Genomic DNA, 16,005 nt, shown 5'->3' with positions numbered 1-16,005 from the left:
GCTGTTTTTACCTTTATCTTCTGCTCTTTCATAAGTTTTTCAGCTTCTAACCCTTTGTCTGCCATTGCTTTGGCTTTTTGGGCTTCTAAAATCTGTACTTCTAATAACTTGGCATTAGACTGCAGTGTTTCAACACGAGCCAGGAGGTCTTCATTATCAGAATTTAATTTTTCACACTAGAATGACAAATGATTCAGTACTGTAAACACACACAAAATATATACAGAAAGGAAGAATAAAATGGTAATGAGAATATTGGCACAGTATAAAAAAATGAAGATTTCAAAATGAAATCCAAAGAATGACAATGTTAAGTCAAGAATTAGTTATAAACATTATCACTGGTGATATTAATTTGGCAAATATTACAAAAGATCAGATATACTGGCGAAGGAAAAGGCAAAAATGAAACAAAAACCCCAGGGGAACTAAGATTAGACCAGTAAGTAAGACAGGATAGTTGCTAGTTGTTTTGTCATATTATTCTCCCAACAGTGTGATAAGAAAATGAAATTAAGTTTCTGCCTATGAATTAATTTTATGCAAAAATGTAAAAAATGAAATACAATTATTGCAATTTTCATGTCCGTATTTACTCAAAGTTACCTGAAAAGTCGAATTCCTTAATTGTCTTGTAAGGTCTTCTATATGATGCTCAAAATTATTAGCACGTTCTTTTTCTATATCCAATTGTTCTGATTGTTTATCATATTCTAGTAAAAGATTCTTCAATAAAAGACAAAATAATTTACCTTTAGGATATTATCATACATTCAACCAGATTGTATCATTGAGTCATCTTAAGATTTATGAGTCCATTCTGGAAGCTTAACTAGTTACCTAAGTTCAACTTTTGACAGAATATCTAACTGGAATTATATAATAAAATTTGCATATTTCAGATGACTTTTGGTAGGAGGGAATCTATTCAAGAGAATTTTAAATGTATAAAATATAATATTTCCAAGTTAAATATTCTAGTCATCAAAAATAAACTTGTGAAAAGTAAACAAAATTTTAGGAGGGAGGAAAAAAGGTATAATCTGGTCACTTATTAATTTCTCGTAAAGAATTCTGATGAAGGAAATGTTTCAGGTCTGGGCTAACATAAAATAGAGGTGCTAACAACACGAGGATATTATATAGATACAGTCTCACACCTTATGGGAAAACATTCAATATTTTCTGAAGACTCTAAAATCAACTGATTTTTTTTTGACATTCCTAATTGGCCCCTACTAAAGGACAGAATGCCCAGACTGACCTTTTTGCTACATACCAATCAGGTTACCCCCAAAATATGAAATAAGATTTACTGTTTCCAGATTGCCTATAGTACTTTTCCCTCTTCCCTCTTACGAATCCTGTTTTTGCCTTTGTTCCTGAACAACTATTGACTGTTCTCCTTTACATAAATGAATTTGGGTGTAAAATAACTGAGAAAACGTTTCTGGGTTTTCTTTGAAAGTTTATTTTTGGAAGCCTGAAAAGCAGCCTTCATCCAGCCCTGGACCTCAGGAGTCCTTGAGAAGCTTTCCATGTTCCTCTGATAGTCTCACACATGGCAATTATATGTTCCTTCTGGCTCTTCCTTGCCAAATCTGACTCTTGGCCAAATCTAATTTTGTTTCTAATTCTGATTTCTACACAAGTTAATTATCGTCCACACTGGTTAGAATCTGAGTTTTGATGGTCTGCCCACTTAGTTACTGGCAAAAGGCAGGAACTGGAAATCTAGAATCTGGCTTATAAATTTGTTTGTCCATGTTTATTTGTCTGAGGATTCTGTTACTTCTTGGCATACGTAAATATGGGGATTGAGAGATCATCTGCCTTCTTTTCCATAGAGAGAAGATGCTATGCTTGTTTTGTATTTATGTGGATTCTCCTAACTCAAAAAATCAAATATCTTTATCAGACTTTACCTGGCCTTTTTTGTTTTTACTCATTGTGGTTCTAATAGTTGTCAATAGCTGCAAAAATTGAATTGCTATACTAAGGTTGACTCTAGTAAATAATAGACCCCTATAGGAAATTCTGATTATGATCAGCCATTATTTCTAATGGGAGCCTTGGAATAAAAAATTGAATGTCATGCAAGCAATGGTCTAATTTCCTTGATGGGTATGCTGATGCTTCTAAGCAATAATGACAAATTATTGTTCCTTTAGAACTGTTGCATATTCAGATCTTTTTAAAAACTGGTAAAAATTATTATTATAAGCAATATGAACACTGAAAAAAACTCACAAGTAACCTACTAATTTACATGGCATCTTAATAGTGGTGCTTCCTGAGGAACCTAATGGAGCTTAGTTATATGTCTGTTTTTACTAAAAATGATCACCATTCTTAAACATATAAGCACCTCTGATTTGATCTTAAATCCTGTTGCTTCATTACAAATGGAATCTCTAACTTACTCAAAGATTGGGAAATTTTTATGCTATAAAATCTATTTTAAATAGTGTTTGAATAGATTTTATTTTTTTTTTAAAGCAGTTTTAGGTTCACACCAAAACTAAGGGAGATTTCTCATTACCTGCTCCTCCCAATGCATAACCTCCTCCATTATCAACATTCACCATCCCAGTGGTACATTTATTACAATGTATAAACCTACACTGACACATCACTATCTAAAGTCCATAGTTTACATTAAGGTTTACTCTTAGTGTTGTACATTCTAAGGGTTTGGACAAATGTATAATGATGTATACTCACTATTACAAAGTATTACAGAGCAGTTTCACTGCTCTTAAAATCCTGTGTTCCACCTATTCATCCCTTCTTCCCTACAACCCCTCAGAACCATTTCTTTTTTACTCTCTCCACAGTTTTGCCATTTCCACGATGTCATATAGTTGGAATCATTCATTACATAGACTTTTCATACTGGCTTCTTTCACTTAGTAGTGCTATACATTTAAGTTTCCCCCATGTCTTTTCATGGCTTGATAGCTTTTTTCTTTTTTGCACAGAGCACAGTCATGCACTGCTTAACAATGGGGACACATTCTGAGAAATGCATCATTAGGCGATTTCATCATTTGAACATCGTAGAGTATACTTAAAAAAACCTACATGGTATAGTCTACTGCTCCTGGGCTACAAACCTGTACAGCATGTACTGAATACTGTAGGCAATTGTTAAAACAATGGCATTTGTGTATCTAAACATAGAAATGATACAGTGAAAATACAATCTAAAAAACAAAAAATGGTAAACTTGTATAAGGCAATTACTATGAATGGAGCTTGTAAGACTGCAAGTTGCTTTGGGTGAGTCAGTGAGTGAATGGTGAGTGCAAGTGCACGTAAAGCCTAGGACATTACACTACTGTAGACTTTATAAACACTGTACCAAAACCCCTCCCCCTGCTTCCACCAGACAGTCAAAAATAGAACATCAAAGCTGTCATGCTCCTCCATGAACAGAGATGTGAGCTGGACTGATTGGAAATATTAAGGAGAAACTGGCTAGTTAAGGTATAAATCACCATAATAGTGGCTGTCGGGAAGGAGTGAAAGGTGGCCTGAGGATCAGGAGGAATAAGAAATCAAGAACATAGGGGATTGTTGTGACAATGTGGTTTTAGCTATTACATGTTGCAGCAATGGTCAGATTGAAGAACTTTCTGGTATTCATTAAAAAAAAAAAAAAAGGGTATTTAACATGGAGAGGGTACAGAACTGAGGACTCAATATTTTGACTGGAAATTTTAGTTCCACTGCCCCAATCTGGTACAAAGGGCTCCCTCTCTGACACTGAATTGATGGAAAAAATAAATCTTATCTATGCTTTACATCATTACAATCTGAAAGTATTTCCAAAGTACAGGGATAAGATGGCTCCACAGTATCACAGAAAGCTTTTACTAAAGTGGCAGTGGCACTCAATCCCTGTGCAAGTAGCTCCTCTGGATCTGTGTCCTTGTACAAGATCTTAGCTCCTCAACAAAGAATTTACAGCAATGCCCTATGAGGACCATCAAGCTAGGTCTAGAAGGGCTATGATGCCCTCTGAATATGTAGCACTGGGGGCACAGGTACCTGTGTGCTGAAACAGGTTAGTGGCTGACTGACTGGAATGTAATCTGTACACTCAAAATTGAGAGGGAATCTATTGCCAAGCCCCACAGATACTGCTCCCATCAGACGAAAAAAAATTCTTCCTGAACCACATATTCTATTTCTTACAGGAAACTCAGCACCATTATAATCGTATAGGACCATCATATATATGGTCCATCATTGACTGAAATATTATGTGGTGCATGACTGTAACATTCAGTTGTCTAAATGCATCAGTTTATTTATCCATTCACCTAGTGAAGGCCATCTTGGTTGCTTCCAAATTTTAGCAATTATGAATAAAGCTGCTATAAACATCTACGCATACACAAGTTCTCACATCCTTTGGATAAATACCTAGGAGCACGGTTCCTGAATCATATGGTACGAATATGTTTAGTTTTGTAAGCAACTGCCAAATTTCTTCCAAAGTGGCTGTACCATTTTGTATTCTCATCAGTGATGAATCAGAGTTCCCGTTGCTCCACATCCTTGCTAGCACTTAGTGGTGTTGTCACTTTGGATTTTGGCCACTCTGATATATAGCGGTATCTCACTGTTGTTTTAATTTGCATTTCCCCGATGACATATAACATGGAGTATATTTTCATGTGCTTATTTGCCATCTGTTTATCTTTTTCAATGAGGTATCTGTTAAGGTCTTTGGCCCACTTTTTATATTTGTCTTTTTGTTTTCTTATTGTTGAGTTTTAATACTTCTTTTAATATTCTGGATAACAGTCCTTTATCAGATACATGTCCTCTGCAAATATTTTCTCCAGTCTGTGGCTTGTCTTTATTCTTTTGACATTATCTTTCACAGAACAAAAAAAAATTAATAAAGTAGCTTAATTCTTCCATGGGTCATGCGTTCACTGTTCTAGCTAAAAAGTCACTGCCATATGCAAGGTCATCAAGGTTTTTTCCCGTTATCTTTTAGGAGTTTTATAATTTTATTTTTAGGTCTACGATCCACTTTGAATGATTTTTTATGACGGGTATAAATAAGGTCTATGTCTAGATTGTATTTTGCATGAGGATGTCTAGTTGTTCCAGCCTCATTTGGTAAAGATTATCTTTGCTTCACTATCAAAGATCTGTTGACTGCATTTATATGGGTCTGTTTCTGGGCTTTCTACTCTGTTCTACAGATCTGTCTATTCTTTTAGTAATACTACAGTCTTGATTGCTGCTGATTTACAGTAAGTATTGAAGTAAGATAGTGTTAACCTCCCACTTTGTTCTTCCTCAATACTGTATTGCTTATTCTGGGTCTGACTTGCATCATTTTCCTTCCCTCTAAAGAACTTCTTTAAATATTTCTTGAAAGGCATGTCTACTAAACACTAATTCTCTCAACTTTTATCTGATAAAGTATTTCAGCTTCACTTTTTGGAAGATAATTTTGTAAGGCACAGAAATCTAAGTTAGTGGATTTTTTTTCTCTCAATACTTTAGGTATTTTATTCTACACTCTTTCCTACATGGTAAAAAGCTGGATGTAATTATTATTTTTGTTGTTCTTGTAAGTAAGATGTTTTTCCAGTTTGGCTTTTTTAGAATTTTTTATCTTTGATGTTCTACAGTTTGAAAATAGTATGTCTAGGTATAGTTTTTTTGGCATTTACCATGCTATCTGTTCTCCGAGCTTCCTAGATCTGTGGTCTGGTGTATGATATTAATTTGGAAAAATTCTGTCACTACTGTGTCAATTACTTCTTTTGTTCTTTTCTCTCTTCTTATGGCATTCTTATTGTGTGTATGTTATACCTTTAGTAGTTGTCCCACAGTTCTTGGATATTCTATTCTTTTTGTTTTCAGTCTTTTTGAAATCTATATTTTAAACAAATATATTGGTATACTTGATCTACCTCTGGAGGAAATTAATAAATTAGATTGTGAGGTTCTTGAAATGTAAAAAGTAAGCTCCTAATGGCCCATAAAAGATAAATAAGTCCATACATAAATTTCAAATAAATGTTTTTAAAAAATGTAATTATGAGCTGTCTTTATATATTAAGGATACTAATCCTTTGTCATATTTTCATATAATTTTATATTTTGTATAGTTCAATATATTTTCCTTGGTAACTTCTTTAACTGCTTTTAAGTATAGAAAAGTATTTAATATTCAGAAATCAAATGATCAAGTATTTTATTCTAGTTTTTAAAAAATCACTTTCATTTTGACAAAACTCTTTAATCTACACAGAATTAATTTTGATGTGTAGAATAAAGTAAAAATTTAACTAGATTTTCTGGAATAGTTTTCTAATTCCTTCTCCTTTGGTTTCTGTGTTTTTAAATCTTACTGAGGTAGTATAGCTTACTTGGTCAAAGAACAGATCTGAAACCAGACTACCTGAAATCCAATCCCAGTTCTGCTATGTTACTTGCTCTGTAACCTTTAGTCTCTTAACCTCTTTGTACCTCACATCCCTCACTTGTACACTGGCAATAACTTATTTCTTGGGGTTGTTTTGAGAATTAAGTGTGATAAAATATGCAAAATGCTTAGAAAAGAGCCTGGCCTATAAGTGTTTGTTGTTATGCATAAGTCTCTACGTCTTCTGTTATATTAATGTCTTATATTTGCATAACAACTATATCACATTATTGTAGTTTTATGATAAATTGTCTGCTAGAGTAAGATGTCACTTTTCACTTTAAAAAATATTAGTTATTCTTGCTAGCTTATTTTCTATTTGAAAATTGGAATGATTGTCAAGATCACCCCACCAAAAAAAAAAAAAAACACCTAGAATTTTTAGTGAAATTGTTTTAGAACTTGTAAATCAAACTGAGAACTAATATTTCAAATAACATTCAGTCATTATATATATCTCTCACAGTTTTCTTCATTAAGTGCCAAATTTTCTCATTAAAGTTCTTGCTGAACTTTTATTTTTTGGCTACTATGAGGCTTTCTTCTTTCAATTAAATTCTACTTGATTATTGCTCACTCTTTCCCTACACACCTTTACTTTTCTATATAGTATGTATCTTGTATTTTTGTCTACTTGTCTATTACTGCCATTGGAATTTAAGTCCTGAGGGGTCAGTAACTTGGTCTATTTGGTTGACCACCATCTCCCCAGTACTTAGTACTCAGTCCAACTGTAAAAATATTTGCTGAATGAGTAAAGAAATACAATGGCATTTATCTTGCATTTAGTGATTTTGTTAATTTTTAATTCTTATATTTTTAATAATAGATTTTCATGCTATTTAAGTTGATAAGCACATTCCCTCCAAATAATATTTTCATTTTCCTGTTAGACCTGTTGATTAAGCTTCAGGTTTATTCACTTGGCCAGAAGAGTAAATAATAACAGTAATAATAGCCATCTTTTTTTGTTACCGATTTTATTATGAAATCCCAAAATAAAATTTTTAGTTTTAAAAAGCAGGCACTATTAAAAAAAAAAAGGCACTATTTAAAGTTTAGCCACTTAAAATCTTGACACTAAGATGATATTACATTACACAAAAACAGAAAAAATGATTTACTAAAAAATACAAGGTGATTGTCTTATGGACAAGAGTTTCATCTTTCTAGTACAATTCTTAGAAGTTACAAATATAACTTGTTATTAAAATAACTATTTTTACCTTATAGCTTTCTGCTCCTTGAATAAGATCTTTGATGGAAGTAGATAACTGATCCTTTTCTGATCGAACAGATTCGAGTTCCTCCCTTAGAGTCTGGGCCTATTTTAAATATACAAGAGAGAATTTTTATGGACAGAAAAACTTGATTTTCAAAAATGTAGGATTCTTGAAACTTGCCTTTTTAAGTCACCTTACCTCTTTTCTGCTAGAATCTAGTTCTTTCTTTGCTTTCACAGCAACTAGTTTTATCTTATTTATTTTCTCCTCTTTCTCTTTGGACTCTTTTTCCAGATATTCTAAAAACATAAAATGAATGGATTATGTATGATCTCAAAAGAAAGAAAGGGAAAATATTTAAATTATTTGCTTATTTTAGCTCTAGAAATTGATCTTTAATCTGAAACAAATTCTGCAATTTGAAATTAAAATAAAATAAGCAAAAATATTAAAACTTATTTATGTGAAAACTTGTTTATTATCTAAGTGAGGCAAACGATGTAAAAAATTTCCATTTTCTTCAATCCTCCAAAATAGTCTACTTTTTTTTTTTTAAGCCATTTTATAAGGGTCTAGGAATTGGAGAGGCTGTTAGGACACCTTTAACCTTAGATTTCCTGGAAATGCAATGCAAGAATGCCAGGATTTTAGCTGGTAATTTGTAAAGAAGGATCTAAAAGAGATACCAGATGAAGTTATGTATTTATGCTCCCTAAGCATATTCCTCTTGGTTGGTGGGTCTGATTTTTATGACTTAACCTTTAATGTGTTTTATGTATCCAATCCTGATTCCTGCCCTTAACTTCTTTAGCCATTTCCCCTATTGAAACTCCAATGCTCCATATCTTACTTCTTGATGGTATCATTGTTTAACTTCAGTTACAATTTGGATTTTTGTCCCTGCTTATTGATCTAGTTGTACCTGTGCTCATACATGTTGTCTTTCTTTGGCTGCTACAGGTAAATCATCTGTGTGTGTGTGGCATGGGCCAGTTGTTCTAATTCTGCATTTCATCCTACACTTCCTCGCCTACTCAGGCATCAATGTAGCAATTCTCCCCCTCTTCTGAGCAGCATATCCCCATCTCTATTGTTTTTTTTCCCCAACAATTTATAAATATGCAACAAGAAAAATATCATCAAGAGTTTAATCTAAAAAGAGGAATGATGGGCACATTACATATTTGTTTCTTCATCTTTAAAAGAGCTACCCCATAATGTGTCTACGAGGAATAATGGATAAGCATTTCCTGGAACTTCCTAATACACTCCCTGGTGTTACATGTGTTAACATACAAGCACCCACTATTTCCTTTTGCCAGAATACCTTTCTTCTTGTGACAAATTTTTCATCCTTCAAGAAAAGCATAGCCTATTCTGTGTTTTTCCTAACTCAAAACAGGCAGTTAACTATGCCTTTCTGTACTGCCAGCACTGTACTTTGCCCACATCTAAAACTACTGTAATAACAGCCACTTCTGGCAGTGATCTCTTTGAAGACATGGTCTGTATCTTAATCACCTTTCTATTACTAGTGCCTAGGTAGTTAGGCATTCAAATAGTTTGCTAAATGAATGAAAAATCCAAAACATCGTGGAAACATTTATAAGTGAAATAACATCAGTCCTTTATCTGGATTAAACAACAGAAAGTGACAGTTTTGAAAAGAGAGGAAAACAGATGGCAGAGGGGCAAGAATGGGGACAATAGGAAAAGACAGCTACTTATCACGATTTAAAGACTAATTAATTGGCTACTATATTTCCCAATCCACTGTAACACTAAGAAGAATTGTGGCAACATATGCAAAACTGTACTTACCTATTTTTTCTTCTAGCTCTTTCACCAAAAAAGGTTGATCATTATCTACAGGTGTTTTCTCTACGGAATCCTAAATTTTAAGGAAAAACAAAAACAAAACCAGAATTATTTCATTCCTCATGATGTAAGCCATATTAAGCATGAGAAAATCATGATTAAAAAATATTCATGCAAAAAGTAATTTGGTGAAGTCTTTTTCTTGCATTAATAGAACAGGTAATACAGACTTTATGCATGTAGTAATTTCTAGAAACAGTAGTATCCAAGGCCAAGATGAACAACCTGACACATATCAAATACATAATTATCATGAAAAAAATTAGTTTACCATACTTTCACAATTTCTGGAGAAAAATCTAAAATTTTGGCTAAACACCACTGTAGCCTACTATAATATTCAATAGTGCTCTTTAAGAAAGGTAATATGTACATCAGTGGTCCCCAACCTTTTTGGCACCAGGAACTGGTACTCCTATGAGAATCTAATGCCTGATTTAAGGTGGAGCTGAGGCAGTGATGCTAGTACTACAGAGTGGCCACAAATAACGTGAAGCTTTGCTAGCTCACCCACTGCTCACCTCCTGCTGTGCGGCCCAGTTCCTAACAGGCCATGGACCTGTACCGGTCCATAATCTGGGGGCTGGGGACCCCTGATGTATATAACAATAAAATTCAAATTTTTTCATGTTTAGTTGTAGTTTTGCTGACTAGTTTTTTAATAATGACCAAGACATTTAACTCCCTAATCATTTAATCTTATGCAAGATCATAAATCTAAAATGATCTACAACCAAAAAGTCACCAACGCAATAACAGGATATAAAACATGAAAATGTTTAATGCATTTTCCAGAAATTTTCCATTTGAGCTTACATGCTAAGAATTTACTTCTGACTATAAAGTGTAAAAAAAGTATGTATCTATTTTCCAGAGTCTATGACTAGAACTAAGAATTTAAATCAATAAAATTCAAATAGTACCTTTAATAGTATCAACTCTGCTCTCACATCTTGCAGTTCAGATTCTTTTTGTTCCAACACTAGTCTTAGATCTTCAAGTTCCTTTATAAAAGATTTTTCTTTTTCATTATGGATTTCATTTTTGCTACATAATTTTTGAGATACTTCTTCAAAGAGAACTAAAAGATTCTGATTTTCAAGCCTTGTTTTTTCATTAGCAGTTTTCATTTCTAGGAGATCAGATTGCAGGGCCCCTTTTTCTGACTGGGTTTCTGCTAACTCTTTCCTTAAGAGAATTTTCTCTTGTTCACAGTCTCTTAGTAAAGACCTAAGTTCCTCACATTGAACTATATTCTCCTCTTGAAGGCACTTAATATTTTTTTCTAATTCTACCACCTGCTTATCATATTGAGAAACTAAGGTGTGTTTTTCCTCATTTATTTTAGCTAAAGATTCACCTACAGCTTGTAGTACATTTGCCACATCTTGCTCTTCATTTTCTTCTGAAACATTTGACTCCATTTGTTTAAGAAAACCATACAACTGAGTTTTTACAAATAACTTCTGACCTTGCTCATTTTCAAACAGTTCACCTAAATTATCTCTTTCTTCAACTGTTAACTTAAGTTTCTTTTCTAATTCAGAAATGTGTTCCTTAAGCAAAAGATGTCCTTCTTTTTGAGACAGGAGAGCTTCTAAATCCCTACTCAATTGATTCCTTTCTGAATTTAGTCTATTATTCTCCTCATAAAGAGACTTCACTTCAGATGACAGTGCCTCCTGGTCTTCGGAGAGTGTTTTCAATTGAGCCATTAGCTTTTCTAGTTTTTGGTTCTTTTGATCCTTTTTTTTTAAAGTTTCTTCGAGTCTGCTAGTTAATTCATTTACCTTTTGTTCCAGTTCACTATTGTACTGTGTAGTCTGCTCCATTTTCTCTCTAAGTTCTATAATTAATCTTTCTTCCCTTTCACATTTTATATGGAGATTATCCATCTCCTCACGAGAACTTTTCATTTTACTAATGAAATTATCTTTTTCCTCACTAAGAGAACTTATCTTTGCTTCAAATTCTTGTAACATGGAATCTCTCTGACTAAGACTAAATAAATAGACTTCATTCTTTTCTTTAAGGTTCTTTATGGTATTTTCAAGTTCTGGCACAAGTTCTTTTTGTGATAACAACTTTTCATTTTCTCTTTGGAGAAGATTCACCGTTTCAAGAAGAGCATCTTTTTCATTAAAAGCAGTTCTGAGTTTCTGCTGAAGTTCATTAACATCAGATGCTTGTTGCTGCTTCATTGATTCAAACTCTTGACTTATTTTTCCAGCAGATTCTCCCAGTTCTGCTTGTAAGATTTCCATAATCTCTCGTAAACTCTCATAATTTAAAACTGCTTCTTGCTTTTCTTGCTGTAGGTTTTCACACTGCTCCTTAAGACCCTGTATTTCAAACATTAATGTTAATTTTCCTTTTTCTGAATCTGACAAAAATGTCTCATTTAGTTCTGATATTTCTTTTCGATGTTGTTCCCGAAGATTCTGTACTTCTGTGTTATGCTGTTCCACAGTATCGTGAAATCGTTTATTTGAATCTTGTAGCTCAGATTTTAATTTTTCAATCACACAGCCCTGTTCTTCTTTAGCTAGTAGTAATTCATTAATTTTAAACTCTAGGTCTTCCCGTTCATGAAAAAACTCATCCTTTATACGCTGGGCATCAATTTCAAGTTTTAATTTAAGATTATTCATATAAGTTACTTCATCTTTTAAGATACTATGTTGAGACTCCAGTTCTTTTAAGGTACCTTCCAAGTGTCTGACTTTCTCATTTACTATTTGTTCTACAAAAGTATTTTCTTTTAAGAGCAAAGAACATACCTGATTTTCTTGGTTTGCATTTGAGGTTCTCCATAAGTTTTCTAACTCACATTCATATTTCTCCTGAATGTTCTCCTCACTTGCCTCACACTGTTTGACTAAGTTCTCCTTTAGCTGGTTTAAATTATTTACTTCTGCTTCATGTTCTTTAGCGGATGCTTCAATTTGGCACATCAGTTCTTTCACCTCTTCTTGGTGTGTAGCTTTTAACTGCAGAAGTTCTTCTTGCAAACTATTAATATCTTTTTGGTAGTGCTGAGAATTAGCCTCAATAGCTTTTTGGAGATGAGTAATTTCTTGCTCCTTTTCATTTGTGGTAGTTTCTAATTGCTTTTGCAGATATAAAATTTGCTCCTCTAAGGCTGGCTTAATTTTCTGAATCTCTTCTTGCAGTTTTTTAACATTATCCTCAGAGTCACTTTGAAATTTAAGTTGTTCTGAAAACTCTAATTGTTTTTTCATTGCTTCTTTCAATTCCTTCTGCAAGCTAGCTTTATCTGTAATATGTTTGGAATGTACTGCCATTAATTCATTTTTTAAATTTTCCATTTCCTTCGCACAGTTTCTTTGTGATTGTTCAAACTCCTTGTGCATATCTTCCATCTTAGTTACAGAATCCTATTATAAAAATAAGCAAACAAAAACTATTTAATTAAGACAAAAGAAACCCCTGCCCTATGGGAAAATATTAGCCATAGGCTAACTAGAGAAAAAAAGAAATGAGCAGAAATGTACATAGGAAAATAGGATACTGATATTCCAAGAATTCTATTTAGGCTCTGACTACCTTAAGCATAACAATATATATTAGCAGTACTAATATTATTCAAAGTAATAACTAAAAGCTAGGAAATCTCTTAATTTAATTTCTTTTAAAAGGTGATAAATTATGTAAGCTGTATTAAGTCACAAGGTTTTAACGTATAACTCCTGATAGATTAATACAAGAGTTTTTGGAGAAATTTGCCCAGACCCAAGGGACAACTGAATATTCTAGAACTAAACAAATAGTATTTAGAGGGTGTGTAAGAATTTAAGTACTTTTTCATAAAATAGGTACTTTTTCATTTTTACTTAAGAATGACATATTATAGCAACAAGAAAGATTAAACAATGCAATGAGTAAATGTTAGCTCTGTCTCTGTAGCTGAGTGATTACAGTTATTTTTCTTTTTAAATATCAATTTGTTTCCATGTTTGTAAATTGTCAAAATCAGATCAGGTGCTTTAAAGGTCTTAGGTTTAAAATTCATAACTACATTATATGAGTTAATTAAAAAAATTTAAAACATTGCTTTACTTCAATCTCTTGCTTCATTTTAATATTTTCTTTCTTCAGAGAAAGACACTGTTGCTCAGTCTCTGCCTTTTCCAGAAGAATAGCATCCAGACGTTCAGTCAATGCCTGTTTTGAAACAGGATGATTTGTTTGCCTGAGGTTAAAAATAGTGAATTGACCACTTGCATAATTATCTCCTTACCTTTTCCAACCCACACTAAAGTAAGAATAAAGATTTTAAAAGGTATATGCAGATGAACAAAAATAAAAGGAAAAAAGACATCAGGATATGAGAAATTTCAACATATTTTCGGAAAATTTAGAGTAGAAGAGGAGGAACTGAGTTAGAGAAGAAAGCTATAACCTAAGGGTCTTCACAGGCTAATACTTATAAAACCAGGAAATACTCTTAAGAGAATTAAACAGTCAGGAATTGGAGGCCCCAGTTATTGTCAAGGGAGGTACAATGTGTGTGGGGTTTAAAAATTGGTGACAAAATGAATAGGGAATAGTTAGAACAAAAGGCAAGAAATTACCCATGTCCTATCTCCTTTAGAGATAGATTTATTCTCTGCAGAAATTAAATAGGAGAGGAAGTTAATAAAATGGAAAATAGATCAACAACTTAAGAGTCAGTTCTTTGAAAAAAAGCTAACAAAGCAGGCAACCTCTCCCGAAACCAATCAGGAAGACTGAAGTAACAAACAATATTATGAATAAAAAGGGAACATATTTACATATAAATCAGAGATTAAATAGTTAAAGAGAGTATTATGAACATTTGGCAATAATATTGAAAACTGGAATGAAATGAATAAAAACTCCTAGAAAAATGTAGCTCTACTAACTCAAAAAAAAAAAATTTAAAAGCATAATTAACTAAATGTACCTAAAAATCAAACTAGCTGTTTAAAATTGTCCACCAAAGAAAACAGGATAGATAGTTCTATAGGTGAATACTATCAAATTTTCAAAGGACAGATTATCCTAATTACATATAAACTTGTTCCGACAAAATAAAAAGTGAAAAGAATTCCCAAATTATACAAAATTAGCACAGCTTGATACCAATACCCAAGAACTTCGCAGACCCTTTTTACCACGAATATAAATAAAGTTAATCCTTAATGTTCAAATCTAGAAAAACACTGAAATCCTAAGTAAACATTAGTCCACCATCACCTTAGAACTGCCTACCTCTGAACTTATGTAAATAAAGAAAAATTTTGTTTAAAAAAAAAAACAAACATGTAGAAAGTTCAGAGTTTTGTATCAAGTTATTATTATTCAAACATGAAAGTAAAGCCATTTTAAAATACAAGATGACAAAAATTTTCCTCCCATGCATCCATTCTCAGGAGGCTACAGAAAGACATGATCTACCAAAATGAGAGGGCTAACCAAGGTGAACAACACACGGCCTAGCAAACAGCGGGGCCAGGATAGGAAAGCCGTACAGAAATTCACTGGATCATGGCAAAAGGCCAATTCCAGGAAAACTGTGTAGCAGACTTAGAGAACAACCAGACCAAAATAGTGCAGGAGGACAGAAGGCTTTAGAGGGCAGGTTTTCAGGGAAAAACATAAAAGGTAATTTGATCTATTTGACTATTTGGAAAGTAGAAGTCATTGTGAAAGGTAGCTGAATTTTCATCTACTTTAACAGGAAGTTAATAGCTAAATGTCTAAAATGGATAAATCAAGGAATAGCAGTATAACCGTATTATTTAGACATACAGAGATAATTTCTAGATGTTATTCAGTATTATAAGAAGTTACTCAGTTATTGGTATTATTTCTAAATCATGTGCATATACTGCTTTGGTCAAAACAATTTTAATTTTAAAATTAGTTTTTTCACATTACATATATTATTACAACATAAACTCCTGGTTTGTTAAGTAGCAGGGGAAGCCTAAACATATTAATTTTAGGAGCCATATAGAGGTCATTAAAAGAAAAAAACCTTATAGATTAGAGGCCCAGAATAGACAGTTACTTCTTAGGAAATACAGATTTGTTTCCAGCAAAGAGAAAAAGACAAGTGATATGTACTAGAAATTTTAGTATCTTAACATACAATTTTCACTATATTTTTGCATTTGGAAGCAGCATATAAATTCAATGTAATGCTGTACACCTAAAATTTTGACATGGAAAATATGGCTTTGTATTCCCCTTTTCTAAAAGTCAAATATGTCAGGTTTGTAATAAAACTTTAGGTGTATTTCAATGCACTAGAAGATGACTAACAGAAATTTCACCATAACTACAACATGTAAAAAGTCATAAATTTCTAACATTATATAAAAAACAAAATTTTATATTCAAAGCCACATTTTTCCAGTATACATTTCTCAATAGAAAAAACTTATCAAGATATTT

General features: G+C 32.7%; 1 protein-coding gene across 10 annotated transcripts in view; it reads right to left on the bottom strand.

The window, feature by feature from the left end:
* The window catches only part of GCC2 (GRIP and coiled-coil domain containing 2), a 72,115-nt gene that overhangs the window by 26,605 nt on the left and 29,505 nt on the right, over positions 1 to 16,005 (bottom strand). For 9 of the 10 annotated variants that reach the window (XR_005650593.1, XR_005650592.1, XR_005650591.1 and 6 more), the window contains exons 5-11: positions 13,642 to 13,746; positions 10,485 to 12,959; positions 9,505 to 9,574; positions 7,882 to 7,982; positions 7,687 to 7,785; positions 607 to 726; positions 12 to 176 (exon numbers count right to left, since the gene is read on the bottom strand). Coding sequence is in view for 7 of the 10 variants with exons in the window: in XM_039852629.1 (XP_039708563.1) it covers positions 12 to 176; positions 607 to 726; positions 7,687 to 7,785; positions 7,882 to 7,982; positions 9,505 to 9,574; positions 10,485 to 12,959; positions 13,642 to 13,746 (3,135 nt within the window). In the remaining 3 variants the exon portion in view is untranslated. Of the gene's footprint in view, positions 1 to 11; positions 177 to 606; positions 727 to 7,686; positions 7,786 to 7,881; positions 7,983 to 9,504; positions 9,575 to 10,484; positions 12,960 to 13,641; positions 13,775 to 16,005 lie in introns of all 10 variants that reach the window. The other variant, XM_039852633.1, reaches the window with a different exon arrangement.

Source organism: Pteropus medius, unplaced genomic scaffold (genome assembly GCF_902729225.1).
Source record: "Pteropus medius unplaced genomic scaffold, Ma_sr-lr_union100, whole genome shotgun sequence".
Lineage (NCBI taxonomy): Eukaryota > Metazoa > Chordata > Mammalia > Chiroptera > Pteropodidae > Pteropus > Pteropus medius.
The sequence above is the reverse complement of the archived record's forward strand: the minus strand, read 5'-3'. Positions and strand labels throughout refer to the sequence as shown.